Source organism: Notechis scutatus, chromosome 1, assembly GCF_049901735.1.
Source record: "Notechis scutatus isolate UNSWTSFEM ecotype Mainland chromosome 1, rNotScu1.2, whole genome shotgun sequence".
Lineage (NCBI taxonomy): Eukaryota > Metazoa > Chordata > Lepidosauria > Squamata > Elapidae > Notechis > Notechis scutatus.
The window spans coordinates 72,780,150-72,805,656 of record NC_142009.1 but is presented as its reverse complement, the minus strand read 5'-3'; the positions used below and the strand labels follow the sequence as shown (position 1 = coordinate 72,805,656).

The window sequence follows — 25,507 nt, the reverse complement described above, 5'->3', positions numbered from 1 at the left end:
ACCTGAATAGTGCAAATAGATGAGGAACCTTCTTCGAACTGCTGAAAGGACTGTGTTTTAAACAGGATATGGGTGGTGTTGTATCCCTACTTCTTTGTTGAGAGATGGCTGTTCATTCTTAATGTAGATGACCTCTTTGATCCTCTTTCAGACCAGTGGCCCTCTCTGTCCAGAATGTGGATTTGCTATCTTCAAAAAAATGACCTTTGTCTTTCAAATGTAGATGGACTTCTGAATTTTGTCCTGATAGGTTTGTTCTCCTATGTGTTTGTGAAGTGGTTTGATATCTCACTGTCTTTTGATACCACCAGCAGTGGCATTTTGCTGAAGTGACTCTAAAGATGGATTAATTATTGCATATATACTGTTGGATATGGTGAATCACATGTTATAGTGGAACTTTTATTTTTATCCCACCTTTTTTTTTTTATAAACATACATCCTACATACCTATCTCATTTTATCCAAATAACAACCCAAGGAAAAAGATTGATCCAAAAGGTTGTTCCAAGCTCATCCTATGACCTTCTGGTTGAATAGAAGACTTAAACCAGGGTCTTCCTGATCCAGTCTAGTATTAGCTGCTTAATTATTTGCTCACCTTTGGGTTTTAGAGCCTTCGTGATCTGGGACTTTACCATCTTTGGTGTTGAATGGGATTGCCCTGTCTCAAACAGACCCAGTGCATAATGTTGGGGGGGGGGGTGTCCACCACAGGGAGTCAGTGGGTCCCAGAGGCATGCCTTTGCTGCCACGAGGTCCACTTTATAGAACATCATCCCCCCCCTCCTTGAAATGAGACTCTTTCTATCCCTATTGACTTTTAAAAGTCCCTCAAAATCTGGTTTTGCCATCAGGCCTGCAGAGACTAGGGCCCAATCAGGTATTGAGGTAGCTCTATTATTGTTGACATCTGCAGTTCTCCCTTAGCCTTTAACCATGATTTTTATTTTTTTTCTAGAAAATATTTTTTTAAAAACAATATTATTGTTTTATAGTTTTATCATCCAGAGTCACTCATTTATTGCTATAGTAAAGCTTTGTTTGTTTTTATGTCCTTGTAACACATCCTAGTGTTCTGCAATAAGTGAGATTAAAAGTAATTTGAATTCCAATAGCCAAACAAACACATTTTTCTCCAGGATTTTGTGACAATTGCATTCCCACTCCTACCTTATCTTTTATCTATTCCAAAACTATGTGAGGAGGACAATTTGAAACTTACCTTTTGGATTTACCCAAATGTGCTAATTAAGCCACTGCCACTAAAATTTCATCCATTGGCTCTTAATCTTTTTAAAAATATATAATGGGTTTATTTTTGCTTTTTTGTTTCTTGTTTATAAGTAAACATATTTATTAAAATTACATTCCTTTACTCCTATACTGAACAAAACAAAATTCTATCACTAAAGGTAGATAATATAAAAGGAGGAGTTGCTAATCTATTTAAAGTTAATGTACTCATCTTTATCTCTGATAACAAGGCTCTAGTTTTTGGTATTTCTTTCAATTCTTTGCTCGGAAGAATCTCTGGTGTGCAATTGTTTTGTTATCTTTAAAATAGTATCCCTCCTGATGTAGCATGTTTCTGCCCAAGGCATGAAATTGAAGGGGCTATAACTGATCTCATAGGCAGACTTTTATTCTATATTTCTCCCATATTCAGTTGACAAATACAACATAACCTCCAGGGTTTGTCATAACAGGAGTGAAATCCCTACACTGATGTTCCTGGCAGTTCTGATAAATAATAGATTTCTTCTTGAGCATCTAATTGGACTTAATACAGGATTTTGAAGAGAGAAAATTGTTTTGCCTTCTAGGCTTCTCCGACATCCAACACCCAATCTGTTAGGGACAAATTCAAATTTGCAAGACCAATTGACAGGACCCACAAATTAAGCAACTAAAAATACATCACAAGTCAGGGATTGGCAGACTGAAAATAGGTGCAACTATAAATGCTCAACATAGCATTTTTACTTGAAAAACATTCTTTTCTTCAACAAACTGGCACTCCCAAGTACGGTAAAGGAGGCTCTGTAAAAGTTATTCTACTGAGGCTCTGCATTTCCTCAGGTGGAAATCCAACGCGAACAAGACAAGTCATCCATTTTCCCCTTCAAGAACAGTCAGCATCCCCAGCAGAAAAAAAAAGAAAACACAACTGAGGAGGAGGAAGATGTAATGAGCTGCGTAAGAAGATCGCCAACTTAAAAGACAGTGGGACATCTTGGGCTGCGTTGGAATGTCGCCCAGCAGGCCCTTTGCTTAAGAACAAAGCTGTGCGAAAAACCGGGGAGCGGCCGAAGCGTGTGTGTGTGGGGGGATACCCTTCCCTGTCCGAGAGCCAGCGAAGGGGGCGTCCCAAACAGCAGCTCCCCTCTCTCCGCGCTGCTCCTGGCCAACTGCTGACGGAGGACGCACCAATGAATCCCTCTGCCCCGAGATCATGTGCTTCCAGCCACCAAGTGCTGGAAAGCCAAAGAGGAAGTGCGGGTTGTTTTCGTTCGCTCGGTTCCTCTCCTGACGAAGATGAAAGGCGGCGGCGGCGGCAGCAACAGGAGCCACTGTCGGCGAAGTTAAGCCCGAGTTCTGCCCGCCCGCGAATCCCGGGCGCCCGATGGAGGCCCTGGAATGGGACGCGCTGAGGAACGGCAGCCTCCTGCCTACTCTGAGCCCGGCTGTGCCTCCGTACGTGAAGCTGGGTCTCACCGTGGCTTACACCGTCTTTTATTCACTCCTTTTCCTCTTCATTTACGTCCAGCTCTGGCTGGTCCTGCACTACCGGCACAAGAGGTTTAGCTATCAGACGGTCTTTTTATTTCTGTGCCTGCTCTGGGCTTCTCTTCGGACGGTGCTTTTCTCCTTTTATTTCAAGGACTTTGTCGCCGCCAATTCCCTCAGTCCCTTCGCCTTTTGGCTCCTCTATTGCTTCCCGGTGTGCCTCCAGTTTTTCACCCTGACGCTTATGAACCTTTACTTCACCCAGGTAAGGGACGGACGGCCGTTCCCGCGCTCGGGTCTCGGCTGGACTTGGCGCGGTGCGATGTTGTGCGAATACCTCACTTTAGGAAATGTCAGGGGGGCTCATGTTAGTTAGAATCGCCGTTTATCGAAGCTGGGGGGGGAGTATTGACCCGTCAAAGTGGACATTTGGAGGAGGAGCTTTAATTTTATAGACAGAGACGGTAGCAACAACAACAAAAAAAACTTCTTACTCAGCCAATTGGACAGACCAGCTGATTTTACAAGGTTTCACAATATAATGCAGCAGGGAAATCTGGATTTCGGTTGTTCTTAAGAGGAGGGAGAGGAAAAATAGGATAAATCCAAGATTTCTGGCCATTTACTTTGATGCAAGATTTCCATCAAGCTTTGTTTTATCCATTTAGGAATAAACCCCTTCCTCTTTCTCCTCACCAAAAATCACCTGGTTCACAAATGGAGCGTTATGTAGTGGTGTCTTTAATTTTATTTTCTTGTTGTTAAGTGAGCAGTGATGATTTTACATGGAAAGCAAATATTTTCTTGAGCACTGGTGTGGGTGAAAAATTTTAAAATGGGATCAGGGAGATAGGAAGCCTCAAACTATTCTTAAGGATATTTCAGTTAACAACATGCTCAGAGAGGCAGTAACCCTGTTTTGCAGTGGTGTGTGAATAATTGAAAGAATTTCTGAAAGAAATGCATATTAAACACTTTTAATGAGTCATACATTAAAAATGCTAAGGAATATCAATGATAAATTTAGTATTTAGTAAAAAGTAGGCTTTGCTGAGATTTTTTTTATAGAAACGAGCAAGGAAAAAGCATTACTGAAATATTAAAGAAGTTAAGAAGAACATTATTTTAAAATAGGAAGTAGGGAGGGGTCTCACTGACTTCAGTGTTGTTTTTTCAGATAAATGGTAGGTTGGTTGAACTTTAGCTTCAGTGCTTCATATTATTATGATTTATAACTTTTATTATGATTGTGAAGTTGGACCAGAATCATTAATTAAAAGTGCCTTAATATTCACACATATACCAGTCTTTTGTTACATGCAAATGAGATTAAATTTTATTACTAATGTGTTGAAAACAAGGACTTGCAAAAGCATTACACAGAAACCAATTAAGTTTTGGCATATTTTATTTGCTAGAGGCTAAACTGAAAGAATATAACCAGGTTCACACATTAACAAATAGTTTGGCTACTGTTTTGTGAATAAATAACAAGTATTTAGGTAGAATAAAGCCAAAATCTGTGGTATTAAGTCAGAGCTGTCAAACTTGTGGCCCACGGCCCAGATGCATCACACCCAGTTTAGCAAAGGGGGAAAAAGTCGTGATATGTCATGTGATGATGCTGTGGCGACACGAGTTTGATACCCCTGTACTAAGTCATTCACAAACTGCTGTTCTTGCATAATTATTTCACTGTGTATAATTCCCACCGAATATAATGGGAATTGATTCAGAGAAGCACATTTAAAATTGTGATTCAGGGTAAACACGTTTAAGATTGTATTCTACTTACTGTAGTCAAGAGATTCAGATAAACATCAGGTGACAAGTTTGACTTGTAAGTCTGCCTGTTGCCACAGAGTACCCCTTTAAATATTACACCTACATTGTCACATCAGACATGCATGGGCAAGTGTAAAAGGGAGACGAGGAACACACACAGTCCAGAGGCAAACTTTATTCAAATAAAAAGACAGGTTGTGCCTCAGTGTGCCTTAAATCCATTCTGCTTGGTGTGAACAAGTTACTAAATGTTAATAAAACTGCTAAGAATTCCCTCTCTACACACTATTCGTGATGACCCAGGGTGTGGCACAAGGCAACACAGTCACAAGTAAGAAGAGTCCCTTTAATACCTCCAACTTTGCCCCCAATGTCCAGGTTACCTTCGGCTGGAGAAAGAAATTCTCCCAAGAACAATCTTTAAGTGGAGGAAATTCAGTCTGAAAACAAAATACTTACAAACTGTAAATAAAAATCCACACAAACCACGCTGCAGTAATTAACTTGACAGGGCAGGAGAAAGAATTCCCGACCTGAAACACCAGCAAAACACACAGTTGGGAAGATGCCAGGAACTCAGATAAGTCTTGACAATAACAGATCATTCACAATTTGCTTCCAACAAGTTGCTGTGCGCAATCTCCCTTTTTAAACACTGTGTTCCCAGCTGCAGCTAATTAAGGGAATCAGGGCTCTTTCCTCCCCCATAAGCCAAGCAACTCACGTTGCTCCTTTCCTCCCTGTGTGCCCTAGGATGAAGAGGGGGTGGGCCTGGATCTTTCTCTGAATTCCCTCTGCCTTGCTCTATCTCTCCCCTGCTCTGCCCAGCCAGACTTTGCCCTTCCCCAGTTTCTTCCACAGCTAACAGAGCCACACTCCCACTCCTTATCAGTTGCTTGGCCTCCCCCTCGGAATCAGATTCTGACAGGGGCATGACACTATTCATTAATAGGACAGAAGAAATAATTTAAAAGACTCACTGAAATTATCCCAAGAATGTATAATTAACAAAGTATTAATTGACAGAAATTTATTTCAGTCTGTTATGACGGACTTTTCCAATGTGGTGCTCCTGATGTGTTGGATTTCAAATCCCATAGTTTTTATACAAGTTTAAAACGGAATATTAGTCATGCTTGACTCATGTGACTCATGTGACTTTAAGGGTACTTTTCTTTTCTTGGCAATGATATTGGAAATGGTTTGCCATCTCATTCTTTCACAGCACTTTTCAACTTCCCATTCTAGCCTACAGATTCTGGGATTTCCTGATAGTCCTCCATTCCAATACTAACTAGGGCTGACCTGCTTAGCCCCCATGTCCAGACAAGGTTGATGACGTGCTGCAACCTATTGAGACCATGGTGATGGAAGTGTGGGATGGAAGGAATGAAAGAAAGAAGAAAGGCGGTTTAGTATGTTCTTGCCTTTCAACTCTTTCTTGCAATCTCTTCCTCTATGACTATTTATCTTAGCTGGGTTTATTTTTAGATTTTGAGCCATGACGGGAACAGCTTAAGAGGAAGAAGTTGTAGGAAAAAAGTGGTGGAAAGCCGAATTGTATCCTTTTTGAATCTTACTCTTTTCTCATAATAACAGATTAACAGAATAATAGAAGGGGCCTTGGAGGTCTTCTAATCCAACCCCCTGCTCAAGCAGATTTTATACTATTTTAGACAAACAGACAAAATTGACCGACAAAGTGGATAATATATTGAAAAATTCTGTTTGTATTACATATAATGCAGGTCTACTCTGAAGTGTTGTATTTTAAATGAATTCAATCAATAAATAAATTCAATAAATAAAGTCTCTCTCTCCAACAAAATACAGAAGAAGCATAAACCTGGTTTCAAAACACTGGTTCAATTCACTTCTGTATTCATATCCATATCTATTCTACTTTAGGACTAGAATTTAGCTTACATGTTTTTCTACCTATATTAGGATTTATGTTATCCTATCAATTACAAATTTTGTAGCATGCATTGTACTGTTTCTGTTCTTTTGTCCTTTTTTGTCTTTTGTATACAGTTTAATTGAAAGTGAAGGGTGAGAACACTTTCTCTGTCATCTATGAAAATCATATGATTGCATTTTAGGGCTTGGCAAACAACTCACTTTTATGGCTGTTTGCAGTATCCTATCGTCAACAGGGAATAGCAGGGCTGTAGGCTAGGCTGAGAAATTTAAAAAACATCCTGGAATAAAGCAATGGCAACTCACTTTTGGATTATTGCCAAGAAAACTGCATGAATGTATCCATCAATCAAGATTAATCTGAGAATGTTTCGACCTTTAAATGAATATTATTTTATCAAAGCCCTCTGTTCTGTATATGTTTGTATATGAATGTTATTCTGTGTTTTTGTCCTTTAAAGCACCCAGATAAAACTGTTGAATTAAGCCTGATTTGAACATGATATGTGCAGCCAAAAATAATAATAATTGGTTGTGTTATATATCATGTTTTTCATTTAACTTTGATATATGCCATTCATGCCCTGGCATCTCAAGGCTAAGAATCCTATTCATATGCATTGCTGGGTGCATATAACTCTGCATGGTTATTTTTTTCCCTTCTTGCTTGACTACAGCATATAGTAATTGGGTCATAACATACAGGTAGTCCTCAACTTACAACAGCTTCTTTGGTGACCATTCAAAGATACAATAGTATTGAAAAAAGTGACTTATGACTGTATTTCACGCTTATGACCATTGTGGCATCAACATGGTCATGTAATCAACATTCAGATGCTTGGCAACTGATTCATACTTATGACCATTGCAAAGTCAATTGGGAAGCCAGATTCACTTAATAACCATGTTACTAACTTAAACTGCAGTGATTTACTCAACAACTCTGGCAAGAAAGGTTGTAAAATGGGGCAAAGCTCACTTAACAAATGTTTCACTTAACAACAGAAATGTTGGGCTCAATTGTGGTTGTAAGTCAAGGACTACCTGTATAGAAGTACTCTCCATGGCATTATACCCAGCTGTGCTGGACTACAACTCTCATCATCCTTAAGCTTTGGAAGACAGTGAGTTTCCTGTGCAAAGTTGGGAGTTACTAATTATAGTTTAATCTCCATTTTTAGATTAGTAGAAACATATGGAGATTTAGAGGATAATTAAAATATTGGATAGTATGATTACTGAATTGGAACATGCGATACATTAGGAAAAGGTTAGGAGGAAATGGAACAGAATATATTTAGAGAAAGATGCAGAATATACTAGTCCCTTTTAAAGGATCTTTCATTTGAAACAAATGTTTTTTTCCATGATTGTGAGGGATGCTTATCAAATCCAATAATACTATTTATGACTCAGCCTTCTTTCCATTGCTAGGGTTTATCCCTGGACAAAGAATCATAGACATACAGTAGCTAGACCAAAATCTGCATGACTATACATCCCATCTCAAACTGACTTTTCCTATGATACAGTCTTAGGCTAAACTGATACTAAAGGAATCTGGAAAATCAGGTCACCCATAGGAGTGATAGGTTAGCTCGAATGTCCATCGTTTAAATTTGTTCATCCATATCTAGAAATGCCTCTGCTTGGTGAATATGTCTTCAGTTTCCAAGTGGTTTTGGGGAGAGATGTGAGTTGCTAACACACCCACAAGGCTGATGTTTCTGGTAAATTACGCTAGCTAGGGTGTCTTAGGTTTGTGAGATATACATGTATGAGGGTGGTATTTAAAGGAAAAGGAATTGCTGTTTCTTTGGCATATAGCAAGGAATACTACTACTCCATTATGAAACTTGTGCATTGTGAAGGAAGGAAGAGAAGTTATTTGAAAGGTTACAGATGTTTTCCTACTTATAGTATTGTTAGTACAGTTTGCTTTCTCTATATCTCAGCAGCATCATCTCCCGAGAAGTGGAGTGAGAGCATGGGCATTTCTCTGTTGCTACAAAGCTTGCAACAGGGCAGGAATGAGATTTTACCTTCTTATTCTCAGCCATCCATCAACAGAAGTGAAGACAATCATGGCTCATCGTCAAATGGTTTCTGAAAATGTTGCCAGGATAGAAGTGTTTAATAATTAATTGTGCATGGTAGCTATGTATAGAAGCTATAATTTCCCCAAAGAACCATCCTAAAAACAGCTAGGGAAGGGAAGAGGATATTTAGGAAAATAGTATAATTGAGATGGGTTAGGAAGAACACACATGCAATAAAAGTGGATCAGAACACTCCAAGCCAAGCCAATTGATTGTATAGATTGGCCCAACATATAATCACCCATCATATATTAAAAAGGAACTGACCATTTGTGATTTCTCTTTGTTTGATTCTTAGTAAGTTGTGAACTTGGAATTGTTTTATTTTATGTATTTATTATGAAATGAGGGGTCTTTGGTGCTCTCTGAGCTTCCTTGTTTGATTGTCAAATTAAATGGCAATTCTATAATTTTACAACATATAGACAGATTCAACCATAGTTTCAATTGGAAAAATGTAACAATCCTAGAGCAGGCCAAGTCCAAAAATGCCAGGGAATCTGACAAACCAGCCATCAATAGATACACAGACATTAACAACATCTATAGATTATGCAAAAGAGACAACCTCCCCCACAAACAGGATTCCAGCACCTCTCCACCAGTAATCAGCACAGATTAACTCCAAGCTTAGCATCAGACAAACGATTAAGTAAACAATACCCCAATCAAGAAACTGCCAAAGAGGACAACAGCAAACAGCCCCAACCAAAGAATCTCTGACCTCTCCCACCAACACTGACAGGCAAGCCACTAGAATATAAACTTAGCAAACTGCACACCTTCCCAGCACTGATGGTGTTACTTAGTTGGGTAATGCATTAAGTAAAGTAAAGCACTAAGGAGCCTTCATTCCAACCCTGAGCTACCAATCTTCTCTTTTATTGGTATTTATTATTAAATTTCTGCTATCCATCTCATTGAGGTAACTCTAGGTGGCTTATATGCATACAGTTAAAATACCATATACAATATTTGAAAGAATAAGAAACATACATTTAAAATCAAAACTCAGTTAACCAGATGGAAAGGAAAGGAGGAAGGTGGCTATGGGGAGGAGGTGGGGTCTGACTAATCCATTTAGCACCCTCAAGGTGCCACTCCCCCTTTGGAGTTCCTGGCCATATGGAAGTGTCAAGGCTTCATCCAGAAAGGAAGGTGCAAATCTCATGGGGGTGGGGGAAGATTATTTAGCTCTTTTACTAACTGGGGGGTGTCAGCTCCAGAGTTAGCATTCAAGGATATTAAAAATTTTGAGGAAAAGTGTGTTTCTTCTCCAAAGGTCTGAATGTTCTTATTAAGCATGATTCATAATTATGAGCAACAGATTGTCTGCTTGCTTCTGAAATACGTGACAGAGCTAAGCAGTCTCAAGATATGTAGACTTAACTCCAAAACTGCCTCAATCGTTGATGAGAATTCTAGTAGCTGAAAGCTACAAAATCTGAAGTGAGACCAGTTTGAGGAAGCGTGTACTACAGAGATACATGGAAGAGAAACTGACATTTCTGAGAATAAATTGAACATGGGAAATAAATAAGTTTACAGCATTACTTTACTTCTTGTAGTGCCAAAGTTGTATATGTGGCCTATTTCAATATGCTCTGTTCCTACTTTTGCTATGTTATATAATGGAACTCTGAAAAAAGATGATGATGATGATGCCTTTGAGGGTTTTTTATTTTTAAGGAAAGCAGGGCAAAATATTTTAAGGAAAGCAGGGCAAAAGAACTGAGCCATAGAGTACCCATCTGCCTGCGACTAACTGATAAAAAACAATCTTCAAGCAAAAAAGCTAGAGATAGGGAAGTCCTAGGCAGTAGTCAGGAAGGGTTGATAACAATCATGAAACCATGAAAATAAGCATTGGTGCTTTTCTGACCTGCATGAATCTCATTTGCCCCATTGACCATTTTTTGATCTTAGCAGGGGACAGCACCTGGTCTGAGAGATTATCAAGCAATCCCAGGGTAGTGCACTGGACTGGAAAGTTGAAAAACACTCCAGAGGAAGATAAGTGGCAAAAATACCAAGAAATTAACTGGCTGAATCCAAGCAGTTCCTACAACTTGAACTCAATCTGAGACAGAGTTTCCTATTTTAATCTTGGAGCATAAGCAATTGGACCACCACGGAACGAAAAGATAGGTTAGAACAGGAGTCTCCAACCCTCGAGACACAGCCCACTACTGAGCCATGAGCTGTTGAAAACTGGGCCACCCAAAATGGCGGGCAAGTGCTTGCACATGTGAATTCCCCCATGCACAAGCAGTTGGCAACTGCATGCATCCATATGTGCTTGCCCATCACTTGCCCGGAACCATTTCCTCTACCTCCCCCGCAAAGCCAGAAAGGTTGGGGAACTGGGGTAGAATACAAGCACTACCACAGAATTATTTCCTTTCAAAAGATCCTACCCTTGAATGGATGATTATAGTTATTATTTTTGCTTGGTTTATCTGATTGCATACAAAGCTACTTTCGCTTCTGCAGGTTTTTTTTTTTGTCTAGGATAAAAAAAAGATATATATTTCCTGTAAACACACTGATGAATAAAATTTTGCTGCCACATAGAAAATTGTCTATTTGCAAATCTGAAAGCAAGAATGCAGGAGCTGCACAATGGTTTTGCTACGTATGTGCCCAAGGCATCCATCTGAAATAAAATGAACTCACAGTTCAAGAGAGTGCCAGCCCTACTATGCATTGCATGTTTAATAACACAGTCTCATTTTCTTACAGGTGATTTTCAAAGCTAAATCTAAATACTCACCAGAATTACTTAAATACAGGTAAAAACATATTTCCACCATGAATGAAGGGGAACAAGCAGTTGCAAACTATTGGGACATGTTTTATTTTATTTCTAGGAATAAAAACATGTCCATGTATCTCTGAGAAATAATTACTTTTATTAATTCATTTAGAGAATTTACAAAGTTGCCCATTTACTGTACATGCATAACCCTGGGCAGCTAACAACAGTTATCATAAAATACATAATAAGATCTCAAAACACAAATACAAACCAAGTTAAAAATAGACAAAATACAACAGCTGGGCACCATAAGAAACTTACACTTATATTGGGCTCATTACCATCCTAATTAAGTACCTGCAGGGAGAGTCAGGTATTCACATCCTTCAGGAAGATTAAGTGGGTTTGGACCTTCCATGTCTTGGGGGGGGGGAGGGCTGTTCCATGATAGGCACAACTAAGAAAGCTTAATTACTTTTAATAATTAAAATTATATTTAATTTACTTAATAATCTCCTGAGAAAATTTAGTTAAGACTTGGTTTGTGCAAACAACAGTAATTAGTCACTTTAGAAATGACATGATACAGTCAATGAAATCCTGAAAATTCAATGGTGGGAAATTTGGGTTACAGAATCAAGGCCAGTGATGGGGTTCAGCCAGTTCGCACTACTTCGGGAGAACCAGTTGTTAACTTTCTGAGCAGTTTGGTGAACTGGTTGTTGGAAGAAATCATTAGGGCAGAGAACCGGTTGTTAAATTATTTGAATCCCACCATTGATCAAGCCTCTAAGCTATTTTATAAGAGAGGGCATATTATGCATTGCTGGGAAAAACTGAGCAACACAAAGTCTTTTTCAAGCAGCTTGGAATCCCAACACACCTGGAAGATACCAATTTGGGGAAGAGTGATTTAGTATTGTAGTAATATTTGCTAAAAATAATAATTGCGGAATTAATACTATTTTCCCTCTCCTTGCTTAGGTTACCCCTCTACTTGGTGTCTTTCATGGTCAGTCTACTTTTCCTGCTGGTGAATTTAACATGTGCTGTGCTTGTGAAATTAGAAAATTCAGAAAGGAGGATAATTGTATTGGTCAGGGTTGCTATAAATGACACTCTGTTTGTACTCTGTGCCATCTCACTCTCGGTTTGTCTCTACAAGATTTCCAAAATGACCTTAGCAAATATTTACTTGGAATCCAAGGTAAAGTACATCTTAGTTTTTTTGTGTTTTGTATGTGTTTATGAACTTCCATCTGTCACTTCTCAGCAGCTAATGAAAGATTGTATTAGCTTTCTCATTTCCATCACTGAAGATTTAATGAAGGAATAAGTGGACAAAAGAGGCTTTAGAACTGATTAAGCAGACTGCTTATATTCTTACTTGGAATGAAGTCAAGGTCTTTCTCTTTTAACACCAAGAGTGCTCTTGTTTATTCCTTGAGATTTTATTCTTTTCAAATGGTTCTATAAAGATAGAGAAAAAAGTGTCTTTTTTTTTCAACGAATCTCACTTTTTCTCTCCAGGGGTGATATAGGAGCTAATTGTCTTTGATTAAGGAAATTTCCCTTTAATTAAATTAACTTCCTATTCTTCATATTGTAGTCTTCTGTTATTAGAAATACTCTAATTTATGCCTCGTTGGTAGTTCTACTGCAACTGCAACTGTTTTATAAAAACAATTTTGCAACTGTTACGATTACTTGTTGGACACTGCAATCATTTGTAACAAAATAACCCTTTTTGTGTTGGTTGTATTTTATAAATTACATTTAAAAAAAGATGAGGAACATTTTCCAGGTGTCCAACAAATATGCATAATAATAACTTGTATAATTCCTGACCAGCAGATTAAGTAATATCAGTGTATCTATCTTCCTGCTTTACAAAAAGCAGACTGAATTATTTGCAGATCTTAAACTTTTTTTTCTGAATTATATTTACTTCTTATTCCACTATGGTGTGATATATATTTTTCCAGTGTGGAACATTAAATAGACAATCTTTCCTTGTTTTTTTTCCTTCTATCCTGCCCCACCAAAAAAACCATGGCTTTCACTTTTCCAAGGAAATATATTGTAAGGTATATCAGCACTTTTTAGATTCCAGCAGAATTACAAAGCATAATGTTTAAGGATGGTCCAAAATGACTTTAGCTTTGGCTACAAATTTTCTCTCAAACTAGAACCTTGAACATTTTAGTTATCAGTAGACAAGTGAGTCTTTTTTTAAAAGAAACTTTATTAATCCTTTATAATTTTAAAAAGACAACAGATATAAAAATCTTATAACATCAACAGTTTGTGACATTCATCTTATACTAATATTTTGTGCATTATTTACGAAGACAAGTGAGTTTTAATATCTGTGTTTTAATATCTTCTTTAGGGCTCATCAGTATGCCAGTTAACAACAATAGGAGCAACTGTTATACTACTGTATACCTCAAGAGCCTGTTACAATCTGACTATTCTATCATTTTCTCAAAATAAGGCAATGAACTCTTTTGATTATGATTGGTACAATGTATCTGATCAGGCAAGTACTATGTAGCAATTTCTTCTGACAATATCTATAATTTAGATACATATACTTAATGGTGTAAAAGAAAGCATCCTTCCTCCACACTCCTACATCATTGCAGTTACAAGCTCAATATTTTTTAACTACATATGTCAAGAAAAACAAAAGATTATAAGACTACTGGCATCATTTTAACAAAAATGAGAATGGAATCTTCAATGAAAGATGTAGGAAATGTTTATATGTGACTGAACAATCATAGCCTGGTGTATGTTAAAACCAGGGAAGCCATAAATCATTTTATCCTTTGCAAAAAAAAATATTTGAGAAAATCATAATGAGCGGAGTTGAAATGTTAGGCTTACTGTAATTTTAATGGGGTATTGTATGCCAGCAATACTTTAACCATGGAGAATTTTAAGTTTCATTCAGTTTAGCTTTGTGATGAAAATTTTACAATATATTAGATAAGCCAATGGGAACTTTTCCTATTCTGGACTAACAGTTTAGAAGAAAGGGAATTGTGTAACAGGAAGAGTTAATCCTATTATCTATTTTAAAATGTATTTAAATGTGACATGCTTTCAAGTGATTCACAGGTAGATTACCTATGTGTTAGTCAATCTGATTGATTCTGGATTAAATCAATTTATCCACAATTGATTCAGGCTATAGTTCTAATACAGATTGTAGTATTGATACAATTCAGTAAGTATCCACTAATTGAAATGTTCTGACTGGAAGAATGTACTCAGCAATAAGTATTGATAGTTCAGATAGATGCATATTTGTTTAGTTAGGCTGAAAAAATTTGGAAAATATCTAGATTTAGAGGCTGCAGAAATCTTAGGAAATTGCTTGTCAGATAAGATTTCATCTTGCTATCTGCTAACAGACGTTTAATATTTGACTATTTTAAATTCCCTTTAACTTTGCAACAGGCAGATCTGAAATGCCAGTTGGGCGATGCTGGCTATATAGTATTTGGAATAATCTTGTTTGTGTGGGAACTTCTCCCTACTTCCTTGGTGGTATTTTTCTTCCGTGTTCAAAGTCCTACAAAAGACCTAGTAAGTTATACCTGTCTTAATATTTACTTATTTTAAAGGAAATGACTTTTCTAAGAAAAAATTAACTGTTGTAATTAATAATAATAAACAAACCTTTATTGTCAATGCACAATATGTGTATAATGAGATTGGCTGACCCTCCCTTAGTGCACACACACACCCCCGCAATACATCTCAATAAGAAAATCCCTAACCCAGTAAATTATACTAACAAACACAATCCTCTATACATACAGTATTTATTTTGAGGGGACAGCACATTTACACTGTTATATAAGCTGTATCCTTACTACTTTAACACTGTAGCCAAGTGTCATTTCTTCAGTGTTGTCACATGAAAATATATACTTAAATATTTACAAACTGTGAGGGGGTGTACTCACTTCTGTGAGATATTGTATATGTACACAACATGACATTGTATTGCACCAATGCGAACATGTTGCACATTGCGCCGGCCCTGCAAGTCTATCATACTACATAGTTATGATGTTATTTTGTATTCAGGAGTCTGACAGCTCATGGATAAAAGCTGTTATTCAGTCTGTTTGTACGACTGGCTATGTATGCTTCTATATCTCTTGCCCGATGGTAGGAGAGTAAAAGTGCTGACCAGGCAGTGAGTCCTGGCGATTTCATCCAGTGGTGTTAGGGGACAGCCTAGGATGTTTTGTGCTGCGCTCATCACCCTCTGTAATGTCTTTCTATCTGCTGCTGTCAAGCCAGCATACCATACTGTAATGCAATAAGTGAGGGCGCTTTTTATCGTGGACCGGTAAAAAAGGACGTCATCAGTTGTTGTTCCACCTTGTTTTTCAAACTTTCACTCAGCTTTTGGTTAAATTTGGGGTTTTTTTTTCTAATTACAAGTAGTCCTCGATTTATGACAATTCAGCCCAAAACTTCTTTTGCAAAATGAGACAGTCATTAAGTGAGTTTTGCCCTATTTTATGACCTTTCTTGCCACAGTTGTTAAGTGAATCACTACAGTTATTAAGTTAGTAAGATGGCTGTTCAGTGAATCTGGCTTCTCCACTGACTTTGCTTGTCAGATCACAAAACCTCAGGACACTGCAACCATCATACATATATGAGTCAATTGCCAAGCATCTGAATTTTGATCATGTGACTGGGGATGCTGCAATGGTTATATAAGTGTGAAAAATGGTCATAAATCGCTTTTTTCAGTGCCATTGTAACTTTGAAGAGTCACTAAATGTTGAGGATTACTTGTATTGGTATTTTAGTTCTTGTTAAATTTGCTCTACTTACAATAAGACTTAAATATTAAATAATTAATTTATGATCAAAAGTGTGAGGCAGGTCACTGATTTTTTGTTATATGCAACTTTATATAAAATTGTAATGCAGATATCCCAAATTGTAATTAATATTTATTGAATACCTTCTTTTCTTCTCTGTTTTCAATATTATCTAAAGAATATAATGTCCATAATATTTAAGTACTGTATATTATAGAAAGATCATTATATTGAAATAATAAAATATATTAAGATGTATTGTAACAAGGGGAAAAAAGAAGTTGGAGCCACTCATAGCAGCATCCTTTGTTCCTGTATGATGAATTTTGGCAGTGCACAATTACATTCCTAATCTGCGCTTCTGGAAGATTTGGGGATTTTACTAGAAGTCTTCCAAGATTCCTTCCAATCCTTTGATTCCATGACTCTAAAATAATATATTTTCAAAGGCATCCTAACCATCTAACGCCCATTACCTTTGATTCTTTGTCATAGCTAATCACAAACAATTACAATTCTCCGCTTTATTCATTTGCAGGTATTAATGCCATTTGTTCTGCTCTGAAGTGCTCCTATTTCTCATATGTTGCTCATCATGGTCTCCCACTGTAAGAGCTTTCTTGATGGTCTTAAAGCTCTTCTTAAATCCTATCGGCCCAGAACATCTTGCTTCTTGCTTCTGGTTCATCAGTGTTTTCTACAGAGTAAGGTTCCCTTCCACTCCTTTGTTTTTGGCATATCACCCCCACCCCCACAATGTTATTTCTTTGCTTTACTGCCTCTTTTGCTTGACCCAAGAAAAGTTTGTTCTTTTTCTGAGTTAGAGTACAGCCACCCACTGATCTAATCCTTTACTTCCTTTTTTTTCTTAGCATTGTAGAGAAGTTGCATGGAGTGGTGCGATGGCCCGGAGGTGGAGCTCTCGCCTCATCAATCAGGAGGCTGAGAGTTCGATCCTAGGTAGAGACAGATATTTCTCTCTCTGGGCACAATGAGAATATATCTGCTGAACAAAACTCAGCACTGGCGACAGGAAGGGCATCTGGCCATTAAACACTCTGCTAGTTCCATTCAGTTGCCCAGAATCCATCCCACAAGGGATTATGGAGTGGTTAAAAGATGATGATGATGATGATTGTAGTGAAGTTACATTTGCTGCATATCTACGCTTTATTTTTTGCCAAGGATACAAACAGAATCAGAATAATTGGAAGCATGGTTGGTAAATTATGGAGTAACCTCTGTCTATTTTCAGCTGTAGTTAGAAGGACTGTAAAAATATTTTGCAGCTAATATTCTTTTACAGCTCTTCTGTAAAATTCCTATTTTCCATTTGCTCGCTCATTCATATTCATCAGCCTCTGTATTCATTGAATTTATATTCATTAGTTTTCCATTCATTTCATCTGCTTCTGCTTACTCAGCAAGAAGCATTACTCAATCATCCACAATTAATAATCAGCAATTCTCAAGGCAAACTCTTTATAATTAGCAGCTATACAAAATTTTTTCTTTCACTTCTCATAATTGAGGACATAGTAATTTGTAGTTTCTTTGACATTTCTCCCTTGTATTTTTCTTTAGTTCAACCCCACTCCCAATTTTTGTTAATTTTCCCTGATTATTTAGGGAACTTGTTCCCTAGAAACGATCTATTTTACATTATTTGTACAGTCTCTGTTGCACAATATTGTTTGTACCATTTGTCAGAAACAAAACATTAGGGATATACATATAAATATATGGAGATATCTGTACAATGTTTTCTTACTACCAGAAAACCAACTGTCAACAGAAAATTCTTTTCCAGTTTTCTTAAGTTAGTAACATTACATATTCTGGCAGTAAGCCACCAGAAGGTATAGTAGTTTAAAAGAATACTTATCTGCATAAAAGAAAATTTATATGGGAAAGGAAAAAATATTTAAATTAATAGAAGATGCAGGGTATTGTTTGATTTCTATCAATATAACTTTGCAGTGGAAACCATTTTCACTGAGGTTCCCCCCCCCCACATTATTCTGTTTTGCCATCCCCAAGTTTTATCTGCAAATAACATAAACCTCACCACTAGTAACACATTCTAAAGAGAGCTAAATATATATTGAGTCAAAGTTTTATCTAAAAACAAAATAAGATAATCTTAGACTAATCAGCATAGTAGAATGTCACTGAAGAGATACAATGTTATATATAATTTTGTATATGGGGTAAATAAAGGATTTTATTGATATTATGCATGATCTAATCATTTATGTGGATTTTTATTTGAAGTTATATATTCAATTTGTAACATCAGAATTCTAACAGCAGGTGATTGAACTAATGACAAATGAGATGAAGAAAAAAAATATCTGGATATCTATGAAAAAGTGGAAGTGACTGATTGTTTTGAAATTCAATGAAAATCAGACCATTCCTCAAACTAATTGGTAGAATTTTTTATTTGAGACATTGAACAGTCAAAGCAATTGAATTACTAAGAAAAAACTGGAAAGGCTCCTTCCAAACCTGAAATATCTTCTACTACAGGAGGGACAATTGATAATTTATATGTAAAGCATAATGTATAGAACCCCTAAAACATTTTGTTACTGGTAGATGTTTAGACATAACTTAAAAAATCCTGCTGAACCTTAAAAGTACTCTCAGAACAACAAGAGTTTCTTATCTTTCCTTTGCCTTGAAAAAAACAACCCAGCAAACTACAGACTAGTCAGTCTGACAGGAGAACTCTAAAGCAAATCTTAAGGGGATTATCTTAGAACAATGTGATAAGTTATCAGAAATAAACAGATTTGTCAAGAGTCTTGCCAGACCAATCTGGTCTTGCTGTTGACTATATAACTTCTGTAAGATTGTTAACAAAGCTTAGCATTAGCAAAATATTTGATAAAGTCCCACATGTCATACTGATTTGTAAGGCAGTTTGGTATGCGGTGTATGGCTTGACAATAAGTGGCCTGATGTGAAAATACTAAAGGGTTTCTTATTCTGCTGACAGTTATCAAAAGGAGTGCCACAAGAACCAGTCCTGGGTCCTCTAATCTTCATTATTTTTACTAATCACTTGTTTGAAGCAGATTGTATGCATATTAAATCTGATAATAACAATGGGTTTAAGTTACAGAAAGGCAGAATTCAACTGAATATTAGGGGGAAAGCTTCGTATCTATAAGAGCAACAGTAGAACTAGTAACCCAGAGAGATTGTGGACTCCCAATCTTTGGATAATTAATGGGAAAACAATAACTGTTTGTCAGGGCTGCTTCTGTTTGGATTTTTTGCACTGACTAGAGGTTGGATTTGATGACCTAAATGTTCCATTCTAATCTGTGATTCTAAGTATTTACATTTTTCTTTTTTAAAAGAAACTAAGGAATAAATTTCTACAACAAATAGCTTCAATTAGAAATAACTTTTCTTTTTTCTCCAGACGAATCCAGGAATAGTACCAACTCATGCTTTTAACCCAAGAACTTATTTCTTTGACAATCCTCGCAGATATGACAGTGATGATGATTTGGCATGGAGCATATCACCACATAGCATATATGGCAGGTAGGACAAATATATGTATATAGATCATACAAAGGAATGGTATAACTTCACAAAGGGCTTCAGAGTTCTAGAAAAATTCAAAAAAAGTATGCAGGTAGTGCTTTCATTAGAACAACTGGTGAAAAAAATTCTTTCAAAATCCCATTAAGAGTGGACTAATCAGTTACACAAGCAAACAGACTTGTGACACAGACTAATATTTTATTCACAATAATCATGCATACCTTGCAGTCCATTACCATAGTATATATAGCACAGCTCAGTATACAGTGTCTCCCTGAAAATACGATTCACCCAAAAATAAGCCCTAGCTTGATTTTGCCATGTGTGCCTAATATAAGCCCTACCCCTAAAAGAAGCACTAGTTAAAACCCTGCCCACTCAGTCCCATTGTCTGGTTGTACGAGGTGGGGCAAGGTACATGTGTAAAACTCAAGCTAGGGTGGGGAGGAGTGGAGCTGCCCCACGTGCCCCACCCCCGCTTACCTTAGGGCTGCTACAGCCAGACCTCCCATGCCCCAACAATTGTCATGTCACTGCCTGACTTCTTCTGTAGCTACTTCTGCTGCTTGCAGCCAGATGCCATGTGGCACATGGCACCAGTGCCATCACTTATGGCAGGAGGCCGCATGTGATGCATCAGTGCCACCGCTTGTGTGCACAATGGCCCAACATGCCACAGAAGTCAGGTAGTTGCACAACTGGTGTCAGGGCATGGTAGGCCTGGCTGTGGCGGTCCTAAGGTATATGGGAAGACATCCCCCCAAAATAAGACCTGGTGCTTTTTTGGGGCCCAAAAGAAAATAAGACTTGGTCTTATTTTTGGGGAAACACGGCACTTTTCTTAGGTTTATATAACTTTAAGCCTTGTTTGTGTATGTCACAGAAAAATCTTAGGGGAGGGGTTTACACTTTCCATCAATAAATCATACAGTTTAGAAAAAGAAAATGAATTACTTCATCAATGAACCAATCTACACAAAGAACTTAAAGACAACCTAACAGGTAATGCATGTTGCAAACATACGCTGCTCAAAACAATAAAGGGAACACTTAAACAACACAATGTAACTCCAAGTCAATCACACTTCTGTGAAATCAAACTGTCCACTTAGGTAGCAACACTGATTGACAATCAATTTCACATACTGTTGTGCAAATGGAATAGACAACAGGTGGAAAGCATAGGCAGTTAGCAAGACATCCCCAATAAAGGAGTGGTTCTGCAGGTGGTGCCACAGACCACTTCTCAGATCCTATGCTTTCTGGCTGATGGTTTGGTCATTTTTGAATGCTTTCACTCTAGTGGTGCTTTCACTCTAGTGGTGCTTTCACTCTAGTGGTAGCATGAGACGGAGTCTACAACCCACACAAGTGGCTCAGGTAGTGCAGCTCATCCAGGATGGCACATCAATGCGAGCTGTGGCAAGAAGGTTTGCTGTGTCTGTCAGCGTAGTGTCCAGAGCATGGAGGCACTACCAGGAGACAGGCCAGTACATCAGGAGATGTGGAGGAGGCCATAGGAGGGCAACAACCCAGCATCAGGACCCAGGATCAGGACAGCATCAGGTAGTGACCTCCGCCTTTGTGCAAGGAGGGACAGGAGGAGCACTGCCAGAGCCCTGCAAAATGACCTCCAGTAGGCCACAAATGTGCATGTGGCTGCTCAAAAGGTCAGAAACAGACTCCATAAGGGTGGTATGAGGTGGGGGTTGGGCTTACAGCCCAACACTGTGCAGGACGTTTGGCATTTGCCAGAGAACACCAAGATTGGCAAATTCGCCACTGGTGCCCTGTGCTCTTCACAGATGAAAGCAGGTTCACACTGAGCACATGTGGCAGACGTGACAGGAGAACGTTCTGCTGCCTGCAACATCCTCCAACATAACCGGTTTGGCAGTGGGTCAGTAATGGTGTCGGGTGGCATTTCTTTAGGGGGCCACACAGCTCTCCATGTGCTCGCCGGAGGTAGCCTGACTGCCATTAGGTACCGAGATGAGATCCTCCGACCCCTTGTGAGACCATATGCTGGTGCGGTTGGCCCTAATGCAAGACAATGCTAGACTGGCTGGAGTGTGTCAGCAGTTCCTGCAAGACGAAGGCATTGATGCTATGGACTGGCCCGCCCGTTCTCTAGACCTGAATCCAATTGAGCACATCTGGGACATCATGTCTCGCTCCATCCACCAACTCCACGTTGCACCACAGACTGTCCAGGAATTGGGGGATGCTTTAGTCCAGGTGTGGGAGGAGATCCCTCAGGAGACCATCCGCCCCCTGATCAGGAGCATGCCCAGGTGTTGTAGGGAGGTCATTCAGGCACATGGAGGCCACACACACTACTGAGCCTCATTTTGACTTGTTTTAAAGACATTACATCAAAGTTGGATCAACCTGTAGTGTTTTTTTTCCACTTTAATTTTGAGTGTAACTCCAAATCCAGACGTCCATGGGTTGCTAAATTTGATTTCCATTGATAATTTTTGTGTGATTTTGTTGTCAGCACATTCAACTATGTAATGAACAATGTATTTAATAAGAATATTTCATTCATTCAGATCTAGGATGTCTTATTTTTGTGTTCATTTTTTTGAGCAGTGCACATCATCAATAAGTACAATACCTTTGATACTATACCTTCTTTGTTTAATCAAAATGCCTTTTATATAAATAGAAACTGTATGTAATTGAACATTGTTAAAATGAAATTTTTCATGTCCTGGATTAACAATTTTGTATAAAATTTAGGCCAAGCAAGTCTGGTCAAATTTATTCCAGGAAGAGGACTGAAGCAAATAGGTCTACACAGTCAGAATATAAGCAGTAAAATGCATTTGAATAGCTTTATAAAATTGCATAACTTGAAACACTATTAAACTTTTGCTTATTTTTTACAAAGTACATTGTTTTTATCTTCTAGCTTCTCTCCTGAATCCTATGACTGGGGATATCTAAATAACAGCTTAATGGTTCAAGTTGGATCCCTACAACATGATTTCATTTCAGATTCTCAGCCACGAAGCCCAATATAATGAGAGACCAATGATACTCTCTCCCCTTTATTCAACTTTAGTAAGGAGGGTTATTTTGCAAGGACTTACATACTTAAATTATGTACAAAAGAACTGAGAGTTTATAATGTTAAAAATATTTGAGTTTTAAAGAGTTGAGTTGATGAAAAAAAATCTGTTTTCTGTATTTACAATTTAGAAAATTGTTTGAAAAACTCTAAATTTTGAAAAAAGTCAAATATTTAAAATGTGAATATGTATAGACCTGGTGGTGTTTAAAATATTAATTTAATTGTACAATATAATGTCCAGTGAAACTTACGTTGATGGTTTTTGACCTATATTAACATGCAAATTTATTTAAAATGTATTATTAGTTTTAGTAAATTGGTCATTAAAATAATTTTGTATACATTTACTCATGCATGAGTGAGGGTGACAGATTGGAAGAACTGCTGTGTTCCACTAAAACTGTCTACTTTTTATTTCAATTTCCTGTCCTCTTTGATTATACCAGGAAGCTACTAACTTTAAAAAATCAAAGAAGAATTTGCCCTGAGATCCAGTTTACAGTTGTGTTAGCTTCAGCAATCCATATAATAAATTGGAGTTTACAGTTCTGACTTGTCATGGCCAGATCTTCTCTAAACAGTGTACATAAAATTTCTATTTGCATGTGTACTTTGATTCTGCACTACATTTCTGAATTTTCTCCACTTTGGATGTTCATTTGTAAGGAAAAACAATCCAATCTATCTATCCTTTTTCAAAATAGACCTAAGAGTATACTTCTTACTTTCTCTCCTTCCATAGTCAGTTTGCAAGATTGTGACTTATCCAACAAAACACATCTTTATGCACATGCCTTATGTAATGTGTATTTAACTCTAAATATTTTATGAAAAATATTTATACAGGTAGTCGTTGACTTTCAACCATTCATTTAACGATCATTCACAGTTTCCATGGCACTGAAGAAATCTGATGATAGTTTTTTACGCCTTATGACCATTCCAGCATCCCTATGTGATCAAAATGGTGTTCTGATCAAAATTTGGACACTGGACAATTGGCATGTATTTGTGATGGCTGCAGTGTCTCAGTCACGTGATCACCTTTTGCAAAGACAGTGAGAAAGCCAGATTCACTTAAGAACAGTTTTACAAAATGAACATCTGCAGTGATTCATTTAACGCCTGTGGCAAGAAAGATCATAAAATTTGGCAAAACTCCTTAACAACTGTCTTGCTTAGCAGTGGAAATTTTGGGCTCAGTTGTGGTTATAAGTTGAGGACTTCCTGTACATTATTTTAAAGTTCCCAAAGCAATTTACAGTTATTATAAATACTTGTCCATGTATTCAATCTTAGATGACAATTACAATCTTCCAGATCCAAGAAAGCTTTTCCTGGTGAGGTTAAATTGTGACCTCTTTAAGGGCAACCAGGAGCCTGTCCTAATGCAAAGAAGCTTTCCCCCAACCCTGAACCCATCAGTTAATCCCTTTAAGCTAATTTAATGTAGCCATGATGGGAAAGAGGCAAGATAACAAATGACGGGACAAACCACCACATGTGTCTGAGTGGCAAACTGCTTCTCAAAATGCTCTGCAAAATTATTGTAACAGGTTGTTGAAGGTTGTAAAATAATAGTTTCCAGGGCAGACAACATGAAATCCAAAACAAAATCAAACAAATAAAAACTGAGGTATACATCAGAAACAGTACATAGTCCTCATTTGATGACCAGTGCTTTATGACTGTTCAAAATTATGACAAGCTTCAAAAAAGCTACTTACCACTCATCCTCAAAGTTACAATTGCTGTATCTCCTCCCATAATTGCCTTTCAGGCACTTTGTAATGAGCTCACATTCACAATTGCAGTCACATGATTGCAATTTGCAACATTTTTTGCTGGTTTCCAGTCCATTGGATATGTTGGATTCACTTAAGGATCACATGGTTGGCTTAACAACTATGGTGACTTACTTCATGATTGTTCTAAAAATTGAATCTGGTCATGCGGTGCCTTTACAATGACTTAGGACTGAAATTTCAGGCTCCATTGCAGTGATAAGTTGAGGACTACCTTTAAAAGATTCTCTTTATTGCCCTCAGTCACACAGGAAGTATTTTAGTGTATCATGTCATACACATGACCAGCTTTTAAAGAGTCCTTTGCAAATGGTATTCTAACTGGGACCTGATAGGCTTCATTATTTAGAACTCTCTGGAAAACCTGTGGACATCTCATGCTCCATAGCATCTAAAGACATTCATAGATGACTGTGCTTCATCTTGCCATTCCACAGATATTTGACAATGTTCCTAGTTCTAACTACTGAAAAATTCCTCAGCCAAAAGGAATTAATCAACACAGTATTATCAAATCTTTGCTGGGCTAGCAACCTAATCTAGATATTTGATAACAAACAAATAACGCCATATTGTCGAATTCCTTATATAAATTTCTCATTTCATGTCCCAAATAAAATTGTAGTTAAGGATTGTACTTAATTTGTGTCACAACAACAGGAAATAGTTAAAAAATTTCCCACAAATTCTGAATCTATTCAAATCTCCTTCAGCATTTTGAGAGGGGGGGGTTAATGGCAACACACTAGACCAGTATTGGCAAACCTTTTTGGCAATGAGTGCCGAAAGAGGAGCGCACGCGCAGGGGAGCACTGGAAACCAGAAGAGTAGCTCCCCGGTGCGCATCGGGAAGCTGAGCTTCCAGTTTTGCATGTTTGCCCCTGGTTCTTCTGGTTTCTGGCACG

The 25,507-nt window shown here is 37.7% G+C and overlaps 1 protein-coding gene across 2 annotated transcripts; it reads left to right on the top strand.

Annotated features, from left to right (window-relative positions):
- Window positions 1-2,519: 2,519 nt before the first annotated feature.
- GPR137B (G protein-coupled receptor 137B) lies at window positions 2,520-23,348 on the top strand. Of its 2 annotated transcripts, XR_015749946.1 has the most exons (8): window positions 2,520-2,995; window positions 11,280-11,329; window positions 12,280-12,502; window positions 13,688-13,841; window positions 14,768-14,892; window positions 16,693-16,858; window positions 19,591-19,715; window positions 22,636-23,217. XR_015749946.1 is itself a non-coding variant. In XM_087967600.1 (7 exons), the coding sequence occupies exons 1-7, from the start codon at window positions 2,627-2,629 to the stop codon at window positions 22,745-22,747; spliced, it is 1,158 nt and encodes a 385-aa protein (XP_087823726.1). In that variant the 5' UTR covers window positions 2,520-2,626; the 3' UTR covers window positions 22,748-23,348. The 2 variants fall into 2 exon arrangements, 1 of the variants encoding a protein (XP_087823726.1); XM_087967600.1 differs by lacking the exon at window positions 16,693-16,858 and having other exon boundaries at window positions 22,636-23,348.
- The last annotated feature ends 2,159 nt before the right edge of the window (window positions 23,349-25,507 follow it).

Coding starts and splice junctions, on each gene's coding strand:
- GPR137B (XM_087967600.1), top strand. CDS start 2,627: ATGGAGGCCCTGGAATGGGACGCGCTGAGGAACGGCAGCCTCCTGCCT. Junction 11,330..12,279: donor CCAGAATTACTTAAATACAG/GTAAAAACATAT, acceptor CTCCTTGCTTAG/GTTACCCCTCTACTTGGTGT. Junction 12,503..13,687: donor ATATTTACTTGGAATCCAAG/GTAAAGTACATC, acceptor TATCTTCTTTAG/GGCTCATCAGTATGCCAGTT.